The 26,169-nt window shown below is 38.0% G+C and overlaps 1 protein-coding gene and 1 pseudogene across 2 annotated transcripts in view; one reads left to right on the forward strand and one right to left on the reverse strand.

Moving 5' to 3' along the window:
* Nucleotides 1-1,619: 1,619 nt before the first annotated feature.
* The window catches only part of Fam126a (family with sequence similarity 126 member A), a 108,385-nt gene continuing 83,835 nt past the window's right edge, over nt 1,620-26,169 (reverse strand). The window contains exons 9-12 of one of the 2 annotated variants that reach the window (XM_045135758.1): nt 23,232-23,319; nt 22,422-22,581; nt 7,097-7,392; nt 6,216-6,352 (exon numbers count right to left, since the gene is read on the reverse strand). In XM_045135758.1, the coding sequence (XP_044991693.1) occupies nt 7,124-7,392; nt 22,422-22,581; nt 23,232-23,319 (517 nt within the window). In that variant the 3' untranslated portion in view covers nt 6,216-6,352; nt 7,097-7,123. Of the gene's footprint in view, nt 6,353-7,096; nt 7,393-22,421; nt 22,582-23,231; nt 23,320-26,169 lie in introns of both variants that reach the window. The other variant, XM_004652821.2, reaches the window with a different exon arrangement.
* On the forward strand, nt 11,736-12,352 carry LOC105943678 (annotated as a pseudogene).

Genomic DNA, 26,169 nt, shown 5'->3' on the forward strand with positions numbered 1-26,169 from the left:
AAATGAATACATCACATGTTCATGTTTATATATTTGGGCCAAATTTTATGCTGGGTATAGAATGGAGCAGATAGCTAGAAAAGCAGGGTTGCTAGGGTGGAGGGAATGTGTGTAGATCCTGCCGAATTGACCATTAATTCATTTGTACCCACTTTTAGTCCCATCAGCTGTCTCAGAGATGATTTCCTCAGACCAGTGCCAAAACTAGTTCCAGTGTTTTGATCTTTCTCAATCTGACATTCTAAAACAACTTTATTTTAATTTGGATTTTACTGTATTTCAATAGCTGAAGAACCAACATTCTGAAACAATTATCTCACATTCTACTAAACATATCACCATTTTAGAAAACTCTTGATTTTTATTGTATTTTAAAACTTCACTCTATAAGAAGGAATTTCAAATATATGTCTACTTAGCAGTACTTTAGTGTTTTATTTTATTGATTTTAACAACAAAAAAGAGCTGTAGCTGGAGAGATGGCTTAGTGGTTAAGCATTTGCCTGTGAAACCTAAGGACCCTGGTTCGAGGCTTGATTCCCCAGGACCCACATAAGCCAGATGCACAAGGTGGCACATGCATCTGGAGTTCATTTGCAGTGGCTGGAGGCCCTGGTGTGGCCATTCTCTCTCTCTTTTTCTCTCTCTCTTTGCCTCTTTCTATGTCTGTCGCTCTCAAATAAATAAAGAGCTATAATACCTAAACTTAAGGTCTGGCTTTGTCTCCAAGCACTTAGGTAAACTTGGGTAAGTCACCTGACTTGTTGAGAACTTCAGTTTCCTCTTGTAAAATGTACTGAGTGAAAAACTTGAGTGAAAAATACTAGCTATGACTAGCACCACAATAACAATAAAAGAGAAACGCTAAATGACCAACATTATAGCCTTTTATAATTATAAATATGCTTATATTAACAAAATCAGATTCCATTATATGAGCAGACTTTTTATTAGGATCACTGGAGTCATTAGAAGCCTGCATATTTCCGAAGGTCTCATGCTCTGGCTTTTATAAGTCTAAGAGTCATTCAGGAAATATTTACTTAGCTCCTTTAGACTAGATAGAATTATTCAAATATATAATCAACTATCCACCACAACTGTTTTCACATATCTCACAGTGTCTTCTTTCTAAGTATACATAACAATGTGACTTGTGTTATGCCACTGAGGTTTCTTGGGAGCCAAGAAATGAAATTCTAAAAATTTTCTATAAAAGAATACATGGGAAAACTTACCCTACTTTTCTAAAGCCGTCATCAACCTAGCTCCATCATTAACTGCAAAAGCCAGCGCACTGGGGGCCCAATCTCTGTACTCAGAGATGAACCCAGAGTTAAAGGCAAAGAAGCATCCTCTGAACTTGCCTGTGCTTCTGGTGTGGTAAACTAGCCAGTGCGGCTGGACCCAGGAGCTCCTCCTCTGTCGGTGGACACTATCTGATTTCCTAAGTTCCTCAAGTAAATCACAAAGCCAAGAATGATGCCTTGTCCTGTGCTTACCCTTCTATCTCGCCGTGGCTCAACTCACCCAAGTTTTCCTTTTGTATTTGCTCCTCCGTATCGTGATGCTTGCAATTTTTTATAGCATTTTTTAAATGAATGAATGATCTGGAAAAATATTTTTTCAGTTTTTATTTCAATAAAACAAGAGGCAATACTTAATGTATAAAGTATGCATATGGAGAATGAACATTTACACAAAAGTACAAAACTTCAAAAACCTCAACTCCAGTTTAGTTCCACAGTTTAAAAACTTAAGAAACACATTAGATATCTAAAAGTCATGTTTATTCTTCAGGAATGTAAACTCTAGGAATACAATTCGAAACAAGTGCATTTGCTAAGGAAAGGTTAGTATCACTACATGATTATGAGATCAGAGTACACAATACATTCTGAGTGACAGAAAGCAACAATATGTGAAACAGTATCTTGAGTTTTCTAGTAAAAACTTCATATTAATATGCAAGTCCTCTACAGCTCTACTGTAAAAAAAAAAATAAACCACAAAAATAACTTCAAAAAGTTTCACTGTTAGTCTTTTTAGATATGCACAAGTTACAAAGCATGGAAGACAACAAGTTATGCACTCTGATGGAGAGCTTAACAGTGTTATGTAACATAAGTCTGAAATTTCACTATGCAACAAATCTAATTTACATTCATGCTAATTAAAGGACTGGAGTTTAGCTTCTCATTCAAAAAGTGGGAAGACACTATTATACATCAATTTGTATCTACAATGCCTATAATTTAAGTATTCATTAAATTGTTTTTAAGACTTTTTTTCAGGTATGTTATTCAGCATGTATTTGATGTGCTTTCCTTTAATAGAGGTTTACTGTGACTATCCTCTTAGATATTAAGCTGCCTTAATTACTTGTTTAAAATTATATTTCAGAGTAAAGTTTTTCCTCCATAGTTTAGCATTTAACACTTTAGTCATATTCTTGCAAAATAGGAAAAAAATCCCTAAAAACTAGGAATATTATCAACTATTTTGGTGTAAAATATATATCTCCCTTTAACTCAGTGTTAAAAAAAAATGAACATTTGCTGAGCAATAGCTTCACAACTGAAAAAGGGCAATGAAATACTGTCCCTTCAAACAAAGTTTAGCTTGTAGAGAATTTTTGCTCTTCAAGACTACAGAGTACAACTTCAAAGTTTGTGTTGTATACAAGGGGCCTTAAGGTGCTTTCCTGTAGCCTCTGAGAGAGGAAGACACAGGCGCCAAAGCCCCTTCCCCCTTAAAAACTCTACTTGCTCCTCAGATTGCAAGAGGCTAGTGCTGGGTCCAACTTCACCAGAACACCGTGCATTTGGATTTCAAGAGCAAGAAGAAGGCTGGGTGATTTCAAGAATCCCTCGAAGTGTAAACTATGGAATGGAGCTCAAATTCTGCTTAGGTCCTCTGAACTATGGGATGCAAACCCCTGGTTATGTGTAGAATCCTGCTCTTGATGAATGGTTACTATGGATCCACAGTAGGTATGTCACCAAGAGGATCTTTATAGCAAAGTGACCTACAAAGACCCCACCTTTCAAATTTAAAAGGCAAAAGGGGAAAGAATAGTGAGGACAATAACAATTGTTGCCACAGGTAATATCACCTGACTTTTATAACTGTTATAAAAGCCTTCAATGTACAATTCTTATTTGAAATAGAATCAAAAGTACTATAAAAAGATTTTTATTGTTAACATAACTCCACACTCCAGAAAATCAACTGGCCTGAACCATTTGGAGCAAAAATTCAGAATCACTCTGTTTAACCTTTACAGATTTTTTTTTAAAAGAATGGACACATGCAAATTTGTTGTGCATTGTACAACAGTTTGGGTACAAAAAGGGTAACCTTTCCTATTTAAGACTTAGAGCCATCTATAGATGTTTTCATTTACAACTAATAAGAAATACAAAGTGTTATATCTTACTGCAAAAATAAATGAGTATCATTAGGAATTCAGAATTAGAAGACTTAGGAAGTCATGTGTCAATGTTACTACAAAGTTAGCTGTCAAAACAATGAAGATTCTAATGATTTACTATCTAATACATTTGCTCTAGAGTTGTGAGATCACTGAAAGTCTTACATATTAGCCAAGTGATTTGCACTCTGACACTCTCTTCACAAATATTAATGTTATAACAACCATTTGGGGATCTTGTTAACATGCTGGTTTTGATTTGCTAGATCTGTCCTTGAAATTCTACATTTTAAACAAGATGCCAGGTGACACCGAAGGTCTTCACATCACTTGAGTAGCAAAGGTCTTAGTCTAATTTCAAATCAAAAATGGTTCCATCACAGGAGTATATTAAAATCTAATCCATCATTTATGTCAGCTAATCTTTCTTTAAACATACCCTATGCTTAATGTAGCAAGCACCTCAACTTCCTTAATACTGATTTTAAAAATCAGTCCTTAATAATACTAATACTGTTAGTAACTACGCCTAAGGAAAATCCTTTGTTATAGAATTATAAAAAGACAACAGTAAATTCACAGTGACATTTTACAAATAGTTTCAACTATATATGGCATTACTATTAAATTAGTCCAAGACCAACTGTCACTATCTAGTTGCTTTACAGTCTCTGATATCAATTTATGCCAATACATCTTAAGTTCATTCTACTTCTAGAAGTAAAATGTAAAAATGTATTCATGTAAGAACCCACACTATATTCAGGTCTAATAAACAGAACTACTTTACAATTTTTGAAAAGTTAGGTTTAAACGGGTAGGCAAACAGTTTGATCAAAACTGTATAAAATCCAGAGTATAAATGTGTTAGCACTCTTCAACACATGCAGGTTTTTCATAGATTTGAGCTGTGCATGTGCAGGTTCAAGAGGGAAGCATCAGCATGTTCTCCTCCTGAGTATGGTTAGAGACCGTGAATAAGGAAGCCTCAGCGTACTAAAAGTGAAAGGTTCCAAGAAATGAAGAACTTCTTCGGCCTCCCAGCCTCTCCCGGCACCTTACTCTCTAGCCTTACTTTCTCTCTCACTCCAAATTATTACATAAGCATAGTAGCTTTACAGTTACTCAAACAACTGAAAAGACCACCACTAGCAAACACCCATCTAGAGGTCACACAGTTTGCTAGAACTACATGCAGGTTTATCTAGCTTCTGCCTTGTTGCCTTTCTTATTTTAATGCTTTTTATGGAGGGCAAATTAATTATTATTTCTATATCATAACAACCCTTAAAGTAGATCTTCTCACAAATAAGAAATATACTTCACTTTTCTTATGTTAAACAAATGTAAGCAAGCCTAAATTAGTTGATATACAAATGTCCTTTGTCCATATTTCACTCTTTATTTTCTTTCATAACATTTTGTAGTTGAAAATTTATCTAATTTCCTTCATTTGCAGACAAACAATTCACTATTACACAGTTGACATTGGTATCTTGAGAGCTTGCTGCAAAATTTACAACGGCTTCCAATAAGTCTTCAGTGAACTCTAAGAATCCAAACTAATGAGGATTTCCAAGGCTGAGCAGTCCAGTCATTCATTCAGCACTCTGGCAAGCTACACTTCAGAAACTAAAAGGGACTCTCACCTGGTGAATCCAGACTTCACTTCAAATATTATCTACCAGCAATCTCATTTTTGATACACAAATGTTCTCAAAGATACCAACAGAAATTCTCCTAGCCTTTCCCTAGAATTGCACAACATTCTAGGCCACTTCAGGCAACTTCTAGTGCTTTGAACAATTTGTTCTAATCTTGACGATGATCTGGTTACCAGGCACTTTTCATACTCATCATTTTTTGTTTCCTCATATGCCTGTTGCTCAGCATGGCTTCACAGAAGGCCAGCAGAAGAAATGTTCTTCTGCTCCATGCTTTATACAGAGTTCCCTCACACGGAGACTCCCTTGAACTCCCAAGGCATATACACAGCTACTATAATAGGAGGTATTAAAAACAAACTCACAACCTCACAGGAGATATAACCAACTAAATCAGACAAGTGCTAACAATTTACTGTCACACTGACATTCTGAGAGCAACAGTGTCAAGCAAAAACAACAACAACAGACTTGAGCCAATGGCAGGAGAACCAAGAAGTAACAAGACCACATTCAACTGACTGCAAACTGGACATTAGTCCCTTCATGAAGTCAAAGGAGCCCTCAGAAGTTAAAATATCAGGGCTCCTATCAGGACCAGGCATGAAAGACCTGGGGCACTTTCATAAAGAAGCAGTCATACTTCCAGATTCACTGGTAATAGAAGAATAAGTTATAAGTTAATCTGTGGACAGAGTAATGCTAATACTAGGAGGTCTCTGCTGACCTGCTTGATACTTCATTGGAAGTTCCGTCCTTTCTGAAACATAAATAAGCTTTTCTTCTTGGAGACTACAAGCAGAAAACCTATTGGCATCTGTCCCAGTCCCACAGCCAACAGTAGGCGGTGGGTTATGTGGGGCAGTGACACCGCTGACCTGTTCAAAGGACTTACTGAACACAGTGGCCGCAGTCTTAGCCAGACCATGGCTGCTGGGCTTTGGCAGGGACTGGCTGGTGGTTAATGTCAGTCTCTTCAAAGAGAGAAGCTCAAGATTCTCACTTTGGGCTCTCTGAGTTTGTTTTCGAGCAAAGTGATCTTTGCAAGATTCCCCTGCAGTTTCTCTCTCTTTTCCTCCAGTTTTGCTTCCTCCTGACCGTCTCTGGTTCTTCCCTACACTTGTCTTGTTACTACAATTGTGACTACTGTTTGATAAACCCGACTGGCTGGTACTAGACGCAGCCCTGGAATAAAATCCCTCGTCAACTTCAGATATCTCCATCAGTTCTTCAGGACCTGTTAATTCTGTATCTCCTAAACAAAGAGATGATAAAAGATTAATTAACATTAAGTATCTTAAGCACTTTTTAAAGATCAATACCAAAATCAATTCTACTTAAGTCAATTAAATGTTAGCATAATTTCATAAAGCAACTGATTATGGAACAAAATCAAAGGATGAACTGGAATATTTTATAAAATACCAAACTATATGCTACTGTAATTAAATGACAGTAATTGAGAGTATATTAAACAAAAAGCATGCCATAAGCCACATCCCCTGTGTTTTTAAAGAGTTCTCCTATTATGCATGCAGAAAGTCAGAAACCATTAGAAAAAAATATAATACATTAAAAACTAATACTAGTAAAGTGGAATAAAATGAAAGCTCTTACTAAGGAACTTAAAATAAAATATCTTGAAGGCTCTACTCCCCATCCCAGATATTTTACAAATTAAAAAAATCTACACAATAAATATATCACAAGCTCAAAACTTGTTAAAATTCCAAATATATTATGTTTCATATCATAGATAGAAAAGTATTTCAGATGGAAAACATAAGCAGAAAATTACTTTGGAAGCAATTTTCTCCCTCAGTTTCCATAACAATTTGCTCAGAGACAACATAAGTATGACCATTCCAAAGAGCATTAGGAGTCATTGAGAAATTGTGATGCACAAGTCATGCATTTTGATTATTAGATGACATGCAAATTTTGTGTGATTGTGCAACTGTTGCTAAGCATGCATCAGTGGCCCTTTGCCTCGAGATACCTTGGAGTGCAGCTATAAAGTGCTGTGCTAAAACTGCACTCTGCCAGGTGAGGTTATTCCATCCTCCATCATTTTTCTTACAGATTTTTGCCTCCTGATCTCTGGCAAGCCTTTGCTCTCAGTTCTAGGGTCTGTGGCTGTTTCCTGTACACCCTGCATATGCTGGGCATCAATCTCTCCTAGTGCTCTGCCTTTCTCCCCATTCCCGGTTCTTTCTCCGGACACATTTGTGACACTAATCTCAGGAATGACAAGGATGCCCACTTCAGTAGTATCATTATTGTTGTCGGGTTGCTCTAGAATTGAAGATGATAAGACAAAATGATGGCTGAAAGCAAAACAAAATAAAAATGCAAAACAAGAAAAACAAAAGACCCAAAATAAAAGCTGGACATCCGAATGTTATAAATAAAGCCAAGCTGACATTGTAGACGTCTATGGTTTACAACACCGTGACAGCGCTGGACACAACAGCCATGGTCCTTCACTTTAAGTGACAAAGCAAATCACAGACCATCACCTTTTTTTAGATTTTTTTCATACATATTTCACATAGACTATGGAACACATTTTTAAAAGTATCAATAAAATTTAGTTCTTGCCAACAATAGGAACCAAGTCACTTAGAAAGTCCATTGTATGTACTTTTAACATTCCATTTTTTTATTAGACTACATTGAGACTAACTTAATCAACCATGATACTTAGGCAAAATATTGTTCAGTCACGGTTATAATGCCACAGCTACAGCTCTAATTTTTTTTTAAATGTTTTTAATTATTTGAAAGGAGAGAGAGAGAGAAAAAAGTGAGAGAGCACATGACAGAGAATGGGAAACTGGGTGCACCAGGGCCTCTTGCTGCTGCAAATGAACTTCAGATGTGTGTAGCACTTAGTATATATGGCTTTATGTGGATACTGGGGACTTGAACTCCAGTCCACAGGTTTGGTAAACAGTGCCTTTAACCAGTAAGCCATCTCCACAGCCCACAGCTGTAAGTTTGTGTCATGCACCCAGTGGAAGACAGGGTCTTACATGTTAGTCAACATGATGTAGCTATGGGATAATTGAGCAGTTGATGTCTTTAGACTTATCCTGAGCCCATAAATTTAGTATAACTTGTGATAGCTCACTATTACTATGGAAAAAATAGAAAATATATACAGAAAAACAGATTAGCTCAGTAATTTATTATGAGAACAGCCATTATAACTCAAACAAATGAACAAAAATCATGGCTAGTTAGTATCTGTAGACATGATTTTATTATATGTCTTAAATTATAAAGGCATGGTTTTATTTAAAGCTGCCAAGTAGATATCTGTAATACATGGGAAAAAATAATGAATGGACCAATAAGTAAAAATTAAGCTTCAAAACAGCACAAGATGAAAACCAATAGGTACTTTCTAAAAAGGCAGAATACAAATCTGCTTGAGAGACATCATTTTCTGTTTTCAAAACTATTTTTAGTGACTGGCTCCCCAGACCCTCTCTAAGGGTGCTAGCGTCTGAGAAACTGCATCAGGCAGCAGAAGAATGAAGCCAGAGCCATGTATCATGTATTCCTGAAAGTGACCTGGCTTTGCTGCACAGTGGTGTCACCTGGGCATCTTTGAAAACTGTGGGTACTAGGTTCCTGACATTGGTACAAGGCATGACTTCACAGCATTAGGAATTTTGAAAGCTCCCTGGCAACGAATGTGTAGCACTTTGGAAACAATGCTCTGTTCTGATTCTTTCAGACTCTGGAAACTTAAATGTTGTTATGGTTGCCCTCCACCCCGTATCTAGCAGCAAGGTGCACTGCTGCAGGTCCTCCCGGCAGAGCCCCTGCTGCCCTGGGAGGGTAATCCGCTGTGTTGGTATATAATTATTCTCCCTTAATCTCAGACTTCACACACAAATTCTTTAAACAGTTTCTCATTCCTCAATAGGCTACAAAGATCTTGGTGAGATCTTAGTCCCTGCTGCTTCTGAGTGCTTGTCTGAAAAAGCTCAATGATACTAAGATTTTTCAACTAAGCCTATTCCAAGCCACTAACAGTGATCTTCAAAGTGAGGGCAAATGAATTCTTATTAAGATGCCAGAGGTCACTACAACTGAGAGTAAAATCACCATGGGGCTGATGGGTGGCAGCCAGTATTTGATCATTTACATTGCAGAAGGCACTTCACAAAAGAACATTAGCAGGACCTTTAGTCCCAAGAGCAAATAATAAGTGTTGGAAGTTACCCACACATAAAAAAATTAAATTTAGTAAAACTTGAAAATATACACATAGGCATTCTAATAGAACAGAGAATCCTGAATGGCACCAGTTTTATTTCGCTTACTTTTTATGGCACATATTTATTAATTCCCTAAACAGTATGTTGGTGAGCCTCGGAAGTAGGTCAAATCAAAGATTCCCATTTACATAAAAGGAAAATGAAGAGAAGACAATGCTTCAGACAGCACATTTAGCAAGGAAGCTAACCAGTGAAATCTTCTGACTTCAAATGTCCATTCTCACCTGCCATGATTTATTTACTTGCATCAATGTGAGTTAAAATACTCTAACATCTCCCAACAATGTTTATGATATTTGTTTAGATTCTTGGTCATTTCTCAGAAAGCAAATAATTTACTTTTGCTGAACAAAAAGCCAAAGCAAATGGATTTTAGAACTCCTAAAGAGGTCATAATTCAACCTTAGCTTATTTTTTTTATTTTTAATTGGTTTCATTCTTTGAAATATGCCAATAAAAGTAATTAAAGTGGCTCTTCAGTGGTGGAAATGTGAGAAAAATTGTGAAACCACTAGGAGACTGTTATTTAAAGCTACACTAGATAAGTGAATTCTTAATCCTATTGATCAGAGAAGTAGTATAAAGATTTGTAGCTGAAGAAATCACACTTTAAAAATCATGAAATTAAATAGCATGTAGAAAAATGAGATCAAGTGTTTTTCCATGCGAACAAATTCTTGACTAACTAGTTGATGTATGCTATCGCTCATAAGTGGCAACAGAAATTTTAAACTGCTTATTAAACTCATAAAAAGGAAAGCATGAATTTCCGTACAGAACAAGAAAAGATGATTCTCTGACATTAGAGTAAAGAAAGATGATTCTGTAAACCAAACACCTGATGCAGGATCTTCCTCCTTAATCCTTTTCAACTTGTTCCCACTCCACCTCTGTGACTCATATCACCCCAACCTGACTTATTGGCCTCCTGGCAGTTCCCACATGTTGCATGCTTGCCTCAGGTAGCTGAAGGGCCCATCTCCTTACTTCTTTCAGGTCTTTTATCAAAAGCCTTTTTTTTTAAAAAAAAATATTTTAGCTCTGGCCCTGTAATTTTAAAAATATTTTTATTTATTTATGGGGGGGGAGAGATACAGAAATAGGCAGGTAGAGAGAGGGAACAGGAGACAATGAGCATGCCAGGGCCTCCAGCCACTGCAAATGAACTCCAGATACATGTGTCCCCTTGTGCATCTGGTTTACATGGGTCCTGGGGAGTTGAACCTGGGTCCTTTGACTTTTCAGGCAAGTGCCTTAACTTATAAGCCATCTCTCCAGCCCTCAAAAGCCTTTCCAACAGAGCCTTCCTTGACCAACTTATCAAAAGTTTCAATACTCCCTATATTTCATATATCATCTTCCTTATTATTTTCTAGCACTTAGCATTAGTAACCTATAACTATTTATCTTGCTAGCTAGTTGTAAGGTCCATAAGAACAGGGATTTCTGTCTAGTTGCTGCTTCATTCCTGAAAAAGTAGCTTGTGAAGTAGGACATACATACATACATACACACACATACATATACACAAACATACATATATACATATATACATAGTGTATTGAATGAATCACTTACTATGAGATAAAATTATTATTGAAAAAATAAAAGGAAAAAACATACCAAAGACATGAAAAGAGAAAACTTGGAACATGTTACTTTTCCCCTCTCATCCAGTCAAGGAATATGAAACTTTAGGTAAAAATGTGAGGCGCTGAGGATTCAATGACCACAAATATGTTTTACCCTTCCTGCAAAGTAGAAGCTAAGAAAATAAGAAAAACTGAATTGCAGAAAATGCAAAGTAGTAAGAATAGTGGGGTAACAGTGGGCAGGGTTGTAAGAGAGAGGCTGCGGTGGACAGGTGGTTGGGAAAACTGTGGTTTGGGGATTTTTTTAGTTGAGCTGCCATGTGAAGAGAACTCAAACTGATACTTATTCATCTATGAATATATGCAGTGAGCAGTCATTGACAGGTATACATCTAAACTGCTTGCATCTTTTTTTAAAAAAAAATTTTATAGGGCTGGAGAGATATGACTTAGCGGTTAAGGCACTTGCCTGCAAAGCCTAAGAACCCCAGTTCGATTCTTCAGGTCCCACATAAACCAGATGCCCATGATGGCACATGAGTCTGGAGTTCATTTGTAGTGACTAGAGGCCCTGGCATGTCCATTCTCATTCTTTCTCTAATAAATAAATAAATAAATAAGTAAATGCTTAAAAAATATATTTATTTGTGGCAGTATACTGGGCTCCATAGAGAAAGTGCTGGGGCAAGTGAGAGCGGATGTGCAACTAGGTAACTCTTGGGCCTCGTTGAGGAAAAAAAAAAATCAACTAAAGATGGGCAAAGGAGACCCTAAGAAACCAAGAGGCAAAATGTCATATGAATTCTTTGTGCAAACCTGCTGGGAGGAACACAAGAAGCAGCATCCATGTGCTTCTTTCAACTTCTCAGAGTTCTCTAAGAAGTGCTCAGAGAGATGGAAGACCATGTGTGCTAAAGAAAAAGGAAAGTTTGAAGACATGGCCAAGGTGGACAAGGCTTGTTATGAGAAAGAAATGAAAACTTGTAAACCTCCTAAAGGGGAAACAAAAAGAAGTTCAAGGATCCCAACACAGCCAAGAGGCCTCCTTTGGCTTTGTCCTGTTCTGAGTAACACCCAAAATCAAAGAACACCCAGGCCTATCCATTGGTGATGTTGCAAAGAAACTGGGAGAGATGTGGAACAACAGTGCCGCGGATGACAAGCAGCCTTATGCAAAGGAAGCTGCCGAGCTGAGGGAAAAGCATAAAAAGGATATGAAAAGGATAATTCTGCCTACAGAGCTAAAGGAAAACCTGATGCAGCCCCCCCCCCCAAAAAAAGAGTTGTCACAGGTGAAGAGAGCAAAAAGAGAAGGAAGAGGGGGAAGATGAGGAAGGTAAAGAAGACGAGGATGAAGATGATGATGAGTAAGTTGGTTCTACACAGTTTTTTTTTCTTGTCTATAAAGCATTTAACCCCCCGTGTATACAACTCACTCCTTTTAAAGAAAAAATTAAAATGTAAGGATATATAAGATTTGCTTTTAAACTGTTCAGTGTCTTTTTCTTAATAATTAATAAATTAAAATTTAATTTATTAATTTATTAAATTAATAAAACACACTAACGATGTGTCTTAGACAGCCCTGTCCTGGTGGTATTTTCAATAGCCACTAACCTTGCCTGATACAGCATGGGGGTTGTAAATTGGCAAGGAAATTTAAAGCAGGGTCTTGTTGGTGTACTACACAAGTTAGTTATATATGGGGATGGTGGTAGTTTTTGTTTCTTCTTCAGATGTATTTGATGCAGCTTATATGAAATAATTGTTTTCTGCTAAAAGAATAGCCCTCTATAATTACAAAAAAATTGCAGCTGTTTTGTTGACATTCTGAATTTGTCTAAGTACATACAATTTTTTAATTAAAAATTACTTATTTGTGAAATACACACACAACAGAAAGATAGAGAAAATGAATGAATGAAAGAATGAATATGGCCATACCAGGGCTTCCTGCCACTGCAAATGAACTCCAGATACATGCACCACTTTGAGTATCTGGCTATATGTGGGTATTGGGAAATGGAACCAACCAAACCCCAGGCCATCAGGCTTTCTAAGCAAGCACCTTTTACTGCTGAGCCATCTCCTCAGCCCCACTACTTGTATCTTTACTGGCTTCTTTTAAAGTTTAGAAACATTTGATGGTAGAGTATTACAGAGGTTAAGAGAAGGAAAGAAGGCAGGATTCCTGTGCAGCAGGAGGGGTCCCGAGTGGATAATTCCTAGTAGCACTTTTCAGTCACACAAGTCACGCTGTGCAGCACACAACTGCAACATGAAGTGGGTCCCAAGTCAAAAAGAAAAGCACTGTTGCCAAGTTCAACCCTGGCCAGTAATTTGCCAAGCAGATTTGAAGAAATCCAAGCTGCCATGGGAACAGACAAGGAAGTAAAAGGCTATACTCACAAGCAAGGACAAACACCAATGGGAAACATGGGACCTCTGGTTCCCAAAGCTGGCATAGACTTCCCAGGTCAGCAAGAGGCGCCTGAGCCTGGAGCACTCACACCAATGGTCCTGGCAGTTCGTCTACTCACTGGAACTATCACCTGTTTTCTTCAGTATGAATGTTTGTTGTTTACAAAGTAAATGACACAATTCTCATTTTTGAGGTGTATCCAGACATCCTAATAACTTCTTTTTATGTCTAAAGTTAAAAAGCAGACATTGAGTATGGCAGCACATGGATCCTTTGTGATTCTTAAAGATCCCCATGGCCAGAGACGCAGATAAGGTAAGCCAGCCACACCGGCCACAAAACTGTACAGACATTTCTTCCTTAGTACATAGCCGGCAGTAAATCCTCAAACAAGGTAAAGGAGGTCATGTTCAATAATAAAAGATTAAAACTTGCCTAACAACAGTAAGAATTATGTAATTATTCCTACCGAAAGTACATAGAACCATAATTTACAAACACTTGTACTAGCCTCGTAAGAACAATAATTCTGAACTATTTTCCTGTACTGTGTAGAATTTTTATGTTGCTATATCTGGAAACAGAGTAAGATTCTTGTTTTCTTCAAAATTGACTAAGCCAGGTTCTCTACATAGTCTTTTCTCTCTTAGACCTAATGTTCACATGTATCAAAGATACCAAAATATTTTAGTCTTTGGTTAATATATCTTTAAGTCATATAATATTGCCCATGAATATAAAATTTAATATGAAAATGAGTTAAAATTCATGGAATGCATGATCAGAAACACTATTTTGGGTCCAAATGTTTTATTAACTATATTGGGAAAGGAAAATTATTCTTCAAATAGCATCTTAGACTCTGAAAGCATTGGAGCTTTATCAAATGATACTAAAAACATTTTACTCTTTTATAAAGCTGTCAGATTTCTAAATCGCCATAATATGTATAAATAAATATTCAAATAAAACATAAGCCTTCTCCTTCTTCCCTTCTGGACAGGATCTCACAATGTAGTCTAGGCTGACCTACAAGTCACTATGCAGACCAGCTGACTTCAAGCTTCCCCAGTGATACTCCTATGCCAGCCTCCCATGAACTGGATTACAAGAATGAGCCCATATGTCTGGCTGAGCATTACAAATTTCTAATGTTTTTAAAATACTGACACTAATAGTGATGTGTCAGATAATAAATTTAGAGTACTATACTTCAGAGTTACAGAAGTTACAAGAAAATTTATAAACTCACTGTTCATGTTATATAACATGTATACTTTGTCTTTCATAGTACTCATACACCAAACAAGTTTATCTCAAATTAAGAAAACTCGGAGGCTAATCAGATGGCTGTGTAGGCAAAGTGCTTGCTGCTTAAGTATAAGGAACTGAGTTAGGATCCCTAGCACCCACACAAGTGCCAAGCATAGTGGCTCATGCCTGTAACCCAGCACTGGGGATCCCCAGGTTCACTGGCTCGCTACTCTAGCCAAACTGGTCCAGTGAGAGACCTTGTCTCAAAAAACAGAGATATCCTATTTTGACCTCTGTTCCCCCAACATGTGCCCACACACATACAAACATGCATACACACAGGAATACCACACATATGCACAAATAAAATAAAAATAAGAAAATTCAAATTATAAGTCTTATGAAATTACTAATCATTTGAATAGCAAGTTAGCTAATAAATAATTAACAAGAAACAATTATTGTATAGTAAATAAAACAGTTCTTAGTTAATAAAGAATTTGATAGTTCTTAGTTGATAAAAAAACAAAAGTCAGCCAAGATGGGCATGTTGATGTACTCCTTTATAGTCCCAGTACTCTGAAGACTGAGGTGGGAGGATCACAGTAAGTTTAAGGACAGCCTGGGGCTACAGAGTGAGCCCTAGATCATCCTGGGCTGGAGTGAGAGCCTGCCTCACAAAAAAATAATACTATAAATAAAATCAGCCTTGATGTGGTGCTTTTTACTTGTTTCATCACTTCACAAATACACAAGTAGAAAGAATGAAAGGTAGTAATGAACAGTTGGAATTCTAGTGTGTAGGGTTTTTTATTAGAGACAAGTTGGCACATGTTACAAGTATTCATTATTTGTAACCGTATGTTAATCCCCCAACTTAATTAGAGGACTTTTATACAATAACCAGTGTTAGTAACTATTTTTAAAGAATGGAGCTACTTATGTAGTTCCATGTGAAGGTAATTTTTAAAAAGTAGAATGAGTCATAATGGTAGTTGTAGTTGTGAGGTACAACAACAAAAAATAATAGTTAAGGCCGAACATGGAAGCACACACCTTTAATCCCATACTTGGGAGGTTGAGATAGGATGGCCATGAGTTTGAGAGCACCCTGAGACTACAGAGTAAATTCCAGGTCAGCCTGGGCTAGAGCAAGACCCTACTTCAAAACAACAATAAAATAAAATAACAGTTAAATTTGGTCTGGGAGAGGGGTAGAAAAGTCCATGGTAGTAAGTAAGTATAGGTTGTGTAGTAAAATCTTGGTGCACTGGAGACCATTCAGGGACTTGAGAAATGTGGCTCTCAGAGCTGCACAGTACATAACAAAGCCAGCATCTGTCAAGAATGACTACAGGAGTGATTAGATAGCTCACTTGGTACAGTGCTTACCTCACAAGCATGAGGAGCTAAAGTCAATGCTCAGTGCCTGTGTCAAGTGCCAGGTGTGAAGACAAGAACACCCCTGGGGCTTGATGACCAGCTAGACCAGCCTAATTGGCAAGCTCAAGATCAGTGAAAGACGCTGTTGTAGTTACCTTCACATTGCTGGCACAAAGCGCCCAACCAAAACAGCTGATAGAAGGGAAGGATTTATTTTGGCTTCCAGACTCAAGGAGAAGCACCAATGATGGCAGGGGGAAACGATGCCATGAACAGAGGGTGGACATCACTTCCTAGCCAATATCAGGTGGACAACAGCAACAGGACAGTGTGCCAAGCACTGGCAAGGGGAAGCTGGTTATAACACCCATAAGCCTGCCCCCAACAATACATTACCTCTTGTAATTCCCAAATTGCCACCAGCTGGGGACCTCGCATTCAGAACATGAGTTTATAGGGGACACCTGAATCAAATCACCATACATCCTGTCTCACAAAAGGTAGACTGCATTTGTGGGGAACAACACTCAAGGTTGTCCTTTGGCTTCCATATGCATGCACAGACACACACCCACCAAAACATCACTACAGCATTAAAACACAAGCTATTTAGCTATTATGAGTGTTTTTTGGTGTGTGTATGATTTGTGTATGAGTATGGGTGCATGTGAGCCATGGCATGCATGTGGAGGACAGGGGATAACCTCGGTGATGGTCTTCACCTTCCATCCTGTTTGAGGCGGGGGCTCGCTCATTGTCGCTCACCACTATGGCTGCCAGGCCAGTTGGCTTGTGAGTTTCTGGGAGATTCTCTTGAGTCTGCCTCCCATCTTGCTGCAGGTGCACTGGGATTTAGACACCTGCCACAGATTCCAGCTTTGCCATGGGCTCTGGGGATCCAAACTCAACTATTCATGCTTGCATGGCAGGTGCTTTACCACTGACTGAACCACCTCAGCCCCATGGTTATTTCATTTATTTATTTATTTGAGAGAGAGGGAGAGAGGGAGAGAGGGAGGCAGACAGAGACAAAGAGAATAGGTACACCAGGACTTCTAGACAACACTAACTCATTCCAGATGCATCTGGCTTACGTGGGTACTGGGGAATTGAACCTGGGTCCTTAGGCTATGTAGGCAAGAGCCTTAACAACTAAGGCATCTCCAGATCCCCATGATTATTTCTTAAAGGAAATAGATATTTAAGTAATTTTATTATTTGCCTTATCAAATATTTAATATCATATGTTACTTTACCTACTTGTAGCTATTTTTTTTTAAATTTATTTATTTATTTATTTATTTGAGAGCGACAGACACAGAGAGAAAGACAGATAGAGGGAGAGAGAGAGAATGGGCGCGCCAGGGCTTCCAGCCTCTGCAAACGAACTCCAGATGCGTGCGCCCCCTTGTGCATCTGGCTAACGTGGGACCTGGGGAACCGAGCCTCGAACCAGGGTCCTTAGGCTTCACAGGCAAGCGCTTAACCGCTAAGCCATTTCTCCAGCCCTTGTAGCTATTTTTAATTGGAATTTTCACTTTGATTTTTATATGGTCATAATTTATTCCCAGTTTAATGCTTTTCCAAGTTTATTATTTTATAATCTTCCTATACTTGCATTTTACTTTCCAGTGATGACTTGTAGACAGCCCTCAGTTTAAGGCAGCTTGAAAATCCAGTTGAAAGGGGCACATTTGCTTTGAATCATCCACCATTCATAGAATAAACACAATATGATTTAAAAATAACATTCAATAGTTATTATGACATGATGACCCTTCAGAGTCAAAGCAGTATGTCTACATTGTAATTTCAGTTTCCAAACATATGCACCAACATAAGCTTACAGAGTCAGTAAAATTTCCTCAAAGATTTAAATACATTTAAAAATTTTGAAAACAATAACATTGACTTAGGTCATGTCAGTACAATGTTAAAATAATCAAGTGAAAATGGGGAGAATCAGGTGAACATGTTACTAGTGGTCAAACAGAGTTCTCCAAAATAATATCTTTGTTGAACCTACTTATTTTTTTTAACCATTCCATTTAGTTAAAATTAGGAAGAACTACACGGTCATAATCTAAATTCTGGGGCCTCACAAAGGTTCCACTGGTGCAGGTTACAGACGGTAGAGGTGGCTATGAGAGAGAACCACAGCAGACCAGACACCTCTCATACTTCCCACTCAGCTTGCTGTGACCATGAAACTGCTCAAAATAAACCTATGAATTAAAAAATAAAATACATGGCCAAGAAAATAACAGAACTGGTTACTATACACTTCTGGAAGTTTGGGATTTGTGTTCTGTAATGTATGGAAATGTTAAGAAGAAGGATCCATTAGGATACTTTTTATTGAAATATAAGCTGTAGACCGTTCTTTAAGAAAGGAATGCCAAAGCCAGGTTTGGTGGCATAAACCTTTAATCCCAGCACTGGGGAGGCAGAGGTAGGAGGGGTGCCCTGAGTTCAAGGCCACCCTGAGACTACATAGTGAACTCCAGGTCAGCTGGGCTAAAGACCCTACCTCACAAAAACACTAAAAAGGAGAGAGAGAAAGAAAGAAAGGAATGACAGTTCCATGACGCTTCAGAGAATCCTGAAATACATTCTAGAATAGCATAAAAAAAATTTAAAGTTATCAGTAATTAATCCTGTTTAAAATTGTCTGGAGAGATAGTTCAGTGGCTAGGGCACTTGCCAGAGCCTAACAAGCCTACTTCAATTCCCCCATACCCACATAAAGCCAGATGCACAAAGTGACACATGCAGCTGGAGTCCATTTGCAGAGGCTGGAGGCCTTGGGCATACCCATTCTACTTGCCTGTCTCTTTGCTATCTCTCTCTGCTTATAAATAAATAAAGAAGTTTAAAAATTTTTTCAAAATTAATTTTAAAAACACTGGAATACAAATTTGGGCCAAGAAGATAAATCACAGAATTTTCTGGTACTTATAATAGAAAAAATATGATTAATTGTTGAAACTTATGTATTTTTGCTGTATAATAATTTAAAAATATATTTTCTTATGTATTTGCAAGCAGAGAGAAACAGAAGAGAACTAGAGAGAATAGGCACTCCAGGGCCACCAGCTACTACCAATAAACTCCAGACACATGTGCCACTTTGTGCATCTGCCTTTATATAGGCGCTAGGGAATCAAATCCTGGGTTGTTAGGCTTTGTAAACAAGTGCCTAAACTTCTGAGCCATCTCTCCAGCCCATATACAATAATTTTTATGACACATATATAACAAACAAACCAATGTGCTCACATAGTTTACTTGCATATATTCTGTAATAGTGAATGAAGACAGAAAATGAACAGAAAGCCATGCCTGCCTGCCTCAAAGGGAGATGCTCACTTATTCCTCTCCTTCTTTTATCTGGCATAAGGAAAAGAAGGGGGGGCAGGAAAAGCAGTAAGAGAAAATAAAATTTAAAAAGGAAAAAGAAAGAGATTAACAGAAAATAGAAATGCTTTGTTTTGTTTTTTTGTTGTTGGTTTTTATTTTCACAGCTTGGAAAACAGAAAGACAAAAGGGAAGAAGTAGACTACTCCTTAAACTTCTTAGACAAAGTACTAGGTTAGGGTTGCAAATTCTTTGTTCCTACTGTGTAGGGTTTAGGGAGAAATCCCTCCTCCCATGAGGCTTGCTGTGAGAATAGGGAAATGAGTGAAATGAGAATGTATGCAGGGTTCTGTAAAATAGAACAACTGTAAATGTCTTCATGCAGTCATGTACTGAGCTTATACCCTACAATACTGAACTTCATTGTGGTCACCCTGGATCTACCTGTGCCTTAACACTGTTCCTAAAGAAAGGTGTTTATATTTTCTTGAGTTTATGTATAAATATAACACAACATATGTAGTCTTATAAAGCAATAAAATTAAAACCTTTTAATTTGAAAACTGTCTATATATTTAGGAATGACATCAAAGATATCTATCTTCTCCACAGGAAGTCAGGGCTGGCTAGAGAACCCAGAACGAGAATACATCTAAGCAGACAGCAGGGACATGAAGACAGAGAATAGAAAAAGATTGTGTCAGCAGAACATGGTAACTTAATGAAACTACTGCTCTATGTAGTTGGTATGGTTTAGATAGGGTAAAAGTGTGCCCTTCTCAGGGTCTGCATGCTTAGGGTCAAGATATGGGAGGTGGTAGAATCTTTCAGAAATGAGGTCTGATGAGAAGTATTTTGGTATTGGGGGTGCTATCCTTTGCAAATAACTGATGTGGGATCATGGTCAGGAGCTGAGACAATGGGTTGCTAGGAAGTAGGCCACCCACAGAGCTGGTGCCTCATATGGCTATCTTCCTTTCCACTATGCTGTGACCCAGACAATGGGGACCCACAGGAAGCCAGAAACAGATGAAGGTGCCTCATTTTAGGTTTTCTTCCTCTAAAACCTACACTAACTAAACCTTGGTTATTTTTAAGTACTCAGCTTCAAATATTTTTGTTACAGTATCAGAGAACACCAGGACAAAAGGAAAAACAAGACTAGTTTTAAGAAGAAAATTGGAACTTGCTGTAGAGGCAAGTAAGGAGGACTGAACTAGGACTGATTATTGCCCAGTGGGTTGGAGGAGCTCTTAGTGCAGAAGGTCACCTTATTCTGTATTGCTTATGCATATGACTTCTTTCTTTTTATAGTTCATTCTCTTCTGTATCCTCATCTATGACATGTTTGTTATCACAGACAAGAGTTGCTCAAGTGTTAAGAGCTGTGAAAGCTAAATAAACAAGGAAGCAGATCACGAAAGGCTACTTTAGAGAAGCTCTAGCCCTAAGACAGTCCAAACCTGACAAGTGGCAGCCAAACTGGAACTAGAAGACCTGTAAGAATTTCATCAAAACAGTATAGTCAAGTAGCCTTTGCTCATGTCTTGATAACTTTTCTCCAACAATGTATTTCTGGAAAATAGCTTCAATTTTATTACAGGGTACATACTTACTCTCTTCTATTAAATCCACATCTGGACATGCACAGACAGACAGACAGACACACTCACACAGACATGGGAGCTTCCATAGTTTTTTATTTTAAAGTGTAGAGCCTACATTTCCCTCCTAACTCTCAATATGGCCACCTAAACAGTAAGAAGGGAAAGTGGAAATAAGTTAACATTCATCCTTGTATTTTCTGTAGCAGCAGTTTGAGAGTGATCTGTCCGCAGTACCCAATAGCTGGTTTGTTACCTCTGCACCCATTTTCACATGTTAATGTCAAAGCAGACTCACTGTGTGAGTACCACCTTATCCAACTGAAGTACTTTCTATATGAAATCTAGTGTTATTTAACAGCTTGACTTTCACTGAAGAAAGTGAAGTATGTTTAGGCTTTTTATGTTTAAAGACATCTTGAATGTTTGTGTATTTGCCTTGCTAATGACCAGACATCACCACCTCCATTATGCCTTCCTGTTGGACTTTCAGGACTTGTCACACGAGCTTCAAAAAAAGAGTAAGATAGAAACAGAATAACTTCACCCACGTTTCTTTTTTATATATAATTACTAGTATCTCTGAGTGGGGGAATGTCAGCCCTTCTCATCACTGGCCTTCTACTTCATGATCCAATCTCATTCTTCTCACTTTCCCATTTGTTCTATAGGACCCACAGGGACAGCTGATACAATCACAGTATAACAAAAGGAGCTTCCGTTTTCACTTCAGATAGAGAAAATGAAAACATCTAATACATGTTTCACCTAGGTAAAGGAGTAGCTTTTTGCATCCTCCCATCCAAAGGTCACCTTCTGAGGAAGATGATATCAGTCCTCTTCTTAATACTGATTCTGGCCACTACAACTTCAAGATAGGGGGGAAGTTTTAAAAAAGAAGTTAAATAAGAAAAACATTAAAAGAGAAAATATGAGCAATGGGAAAGCACTGATAAGGTATAGTAAATGAAATTAACACTCAACAAGATTTTAAAAGAATAAAACGAAGCAGATAAAAAGGAATATTAACAGAAAAGAAAAAAAATCTTGAAAGAAAATGAGCTTAAAAATGAAATGCCTAGCACTGCATCAATACTATGGCATTCTTTACCAGAGTCTAGACAACATGTTTAAAGCTGCTCTTAGCTCCTCCAAGTCAATGTGCAAGTTTACTGCTAAGCAGCTGACTGAAAAAAATTTTTAAATAAATTTTCATTAATGCATCTAACTTATGTGCTCCATCCATATCTCTTTGTTCTCTTTTGGCCTGGACCATGCATGAGGACTTGAAGGCGACTCAGTAGTCTTTTCTTCCAGGCTGCAATGGTACCACTTACTCCTTATAAGTTCTAGTACGATGATTACAGACAGCCATGGAAGAGCCACCAGTGCTCACATCTGAAGAGTACATATTTCTTACCATGTCTCTTCCATCGGTGACCTCTTATTGACATGCTGGTAACTGCATTTCTTGATATCCTAGAGGAAGTTGGTGTGACTTCAACTTGAATACACCTTGTGCCTTCCTTATTAGATTTCATGGCACCATGAGGCAATGAAGCCTTTATTGCATTAGCAACCTGAAAAAAAAAGTTTAAGATCAATATTCACAGGTGTGTTTCTTTAGTGTTAGACAAAGCAGAGGCTCAGTGCTAATAGGTCTATAAAAAGAACACTCCACAGTATTGTATAAGGTGACACTTAAATCCTCTAGAATAAGGCGTAAGAGGATCAGAAGAAAGCTTATGTTTAAAAACAATATGAAAGGCTCTCTCTCTCTTAAAAAAAAGATGGCTGGAGAGATGGCTTAATGGTTAAGGAGCTTGCCTGTGAAGCCTAAGGACCCATGTTTAACTCTCTAGGCCCCACGTACACCAGACGCACAAGGTGGCACACGTGTCTGGAGTTTGATTGCAGTGGCTGGAGACCCTAGCATGCCAATTCTCTCTCCCTCTCTCTCATTTAATATGTGTGTGTGTGTGTGTGTGTGTGTGTGTGTGTGTGTGTGTATGAATTAAGTTTAAACATTTTCAAAATATTAAGTTAGTTTAATTGTTTTCAAGTTTTATATATACCCTTTTAGTATACAAATTTCCAACATGACAAAGCATGAATTGCTGAGTATTTGTAGCCTATTAATACACTGGAGATGACTACCTTTCAATGTATAGTGCTAAACCAAAAAAAAGGGATATATTTGAAATTTTACATAATGAATTGAAGCACTTACCAGCAGTGGCTCTGGATATAGTTCAAGCTGGGCTCTGTATATAATGTCATCCAGTGCTTTTTGAGCTACATCCCATTCTCCATTATATCTAAAAAATTAAGGGATTTAAATTTTAAAAATTATTTAAAATACTCCTACATAACTAACATAATAATATGAGGAGCTACTTATCTTCCTTAAGGAAAGCAACAGACTACATTAGCACATGCTGAACATTCTATTCCCCATAAAAATGTATTTTTAAATCACTGAATTCCTATTATCTGAAAGCCTATTAATAGCAAAGAAAATTTTATACATGTACATTTATTCTCTAAAGAACATGATTATTTATAGAACAGAAATCAAAAACCTAAGGCAATTTCAAAGCACCTTACACATACAAAGCGAGCCAGAGTATAATAAATTACATACAACAGTGTTCAGAACACTTTATAGTCAAATTACTCTGCAATTCCTGCAGTTTTTAATGAGAACCCATCATGATGACTCAGTATCCTGAGGAGCTATTTCTTTGCATTCTGGTGGCTCTTTAGAAGGGTACACAATGCATATCACAAATAGGAAAAAAGAAATAAGAAAAATCAGGGTGTGTATGTGTGTGTGTGTGTGTGTGTAATGTATGTGCATACTTTTCAAGGACATGCTGAATCCTTCCTAAAAATCACCTGGATGATAAAAGTAATTAGAGGTTAACAAAACAAAGAATTACATCAAGAGTATACTGCCCAACAAGGAAAACATTACTTCCATTCTAAAACTAAGATATCTCAGGTTGTCTTCAAATTCATAATTTTTCATGAAACCAAGGCAACAAACTAGCCTTAACTCTAAAAAAAAAGTGGGATATAAGGTAGCATGTAAGTAGATTTCAGCTGAACTTTTAAAAAGACTCCTAAAACCAAACTGCTAGAAGCCAGCCTCCAGTCCAGCAGGAGAACACACAATTTCTAGGAGCATAAACAGAAAAGAACTTTCCACCACCTCACAGGCTTTTCAAACAACACTTCTGAAAGCATGCACAAGGAATACTGGGAAACAGGGCAGGGGACTACAAAAGGCAGCCCTTGTGATGGAGGCCAGAAGGAGCAGAGTGGACACTCCCATTGGAAAAGAACCCGACCCTATTCTCATGTAAACAAAAGTTTCACCGTTTTTAGGGAGAGAGAAGCAAACCCTATTGTCCCCAAGCATGGGTAAGCACCAATAATGGCTCTCAGAGAAAGAAAAAGAAATACAAAACCTCATTCTGTGCTGAGCTGTCTAAGGGCTGCTTACCATGGGAGGAGGGGCAGGAAAGCGAAGAATCAAGGGACAAGGAGTCTGTCTGCCTAGACCAGAGGAAGAACAGAGAACACTGTCTGCCACCATCACCAACAGTCTAGCGGACAACATTCTACTAAAGAGAAGGGTCTAGAACTTCAGGGGATCAGGCATACAGGGAATGTTCAACCCTGAGAATGGAGCAAGAAGGTGGAGAAAAATCCATCAGCAACCCAGCTCCCACCCTGAATACCAGGTAGCAGGACAGGATTTTGAAGTGGTACCTGAAAGGTAACCATAGCAACAACAAAACTCCACTAGCAGCCCAGAGAAAGAGTCATGCACATTTTCAGGCACAAATCATATTTACATCAGTTTCTACTATCCCACTGTGTACAAGCATCATGAAAAATCAAAAATTACAAGGCATAAGCAACAAGAACCCTGTCTATAGATAAAGTAATTAACAGACCTACACTCAAGGCTGGGGCTATAGCTCAGCGCAGAGTACTTGCCAGCACATGCAAGGCCCGAGTTCTAATCCCTAAATTCAGAGGCAGCCCAGATTTTGAGGTTACCAGGGTAATATATATTAAATATGATTAACAGTTTAAATGCTGTGATGGAAAATATAGACAACCTGTACAAATAGAGGGTTCAGAAGAGACAGGATCTACGAGGGGTGGGGGAGAATCAAGTGAAACCCAGTCATAAAAGAAAACCCCTGCAGAGGCTTCACAGTAGACATCAGTTCTACTAATTCAAGGAAAAAGTGAGTACACATGAGACAGGAGTTTCTCAAAACAAAATGCAATGAAAAATAATAGAACATGCAAGAAATGTGCGACAACATTCATGATCTAACATGAAAGGTCAGAAAAGTTTAAGGGCCTCTATTTTAGCTCTGAGCATGGGGGTGCATGTTCTGGGGAGTAGAAGCCAGAGGATCAGGAGGATAAAGTTGGAAGGCAGCCTGGACTACATGCGACCCTGTCAATAAGGGGGGAAGTGTATTCTGAGCTGTGGAACAGCTCCACAACTACTCAGCTCTGCTACTGCAGCGCAACAGCAGCCGTGGGCAAGGTGTAAACGTGTGAGATGACTGACTGTTTCAGCAAAGCTCAACACAAAACCGGCAGCAGGCCAGACCTGACCCACACCCTATAAAATCTGCCTTTACTCAAGAAGCTTATAATCTTCCAGTGGATAATGTGAAGTACAGTACCATATGTAAGAGAATTACACACTAAAAGCTAGAGCTCAAAAAAAAATATACCAGTACCAATGACACTATTTATGACCAAGTACCAACATTAAAAATTAATAGTAAATTAATAACACTTTCAGGAAACAGATAACAATAGTAATTAGGGGTTTTTAAAACCTATTTTGAGCTAAACAGATTGCTTAGAGGTTAAGGTGCTTGCCTACAATGCCTAAGGACCCAGGTATGATTCCCTAGTACCCACATAAACCAGCTGCACATGGTGGTGCATGTATCGACTTTGTTCATTTGTAGTGGTTAGAGGCCCCGATCTCTCTCTATATATATCTCTCTTTCCCTCCCTTCCTATTTCTGCCTCCTTCTCTTTCTCTCATAAATAAATAACCTATTTGAAAATTACAGCAAAACAAAAACAGTAATGAAGAGTGGGACTATGAATATATTACTGTA

Source organism: Jaculus jaculus, chromosome 16 (assembly GCF_020740685.1).
Source record: "Jaculus jaculus isolate mJacJac1 chromosome 16, mJacJac1.mat.Y.cur, whole genome shotgun sequence".
Classification (NCBI taxonomy): domain Eukaryota; kingdom Metazoa; phylum Chordata; class Mammalia; order Rodentia; family Dipodidae; genus Jaculus; species Jaculus jaculus.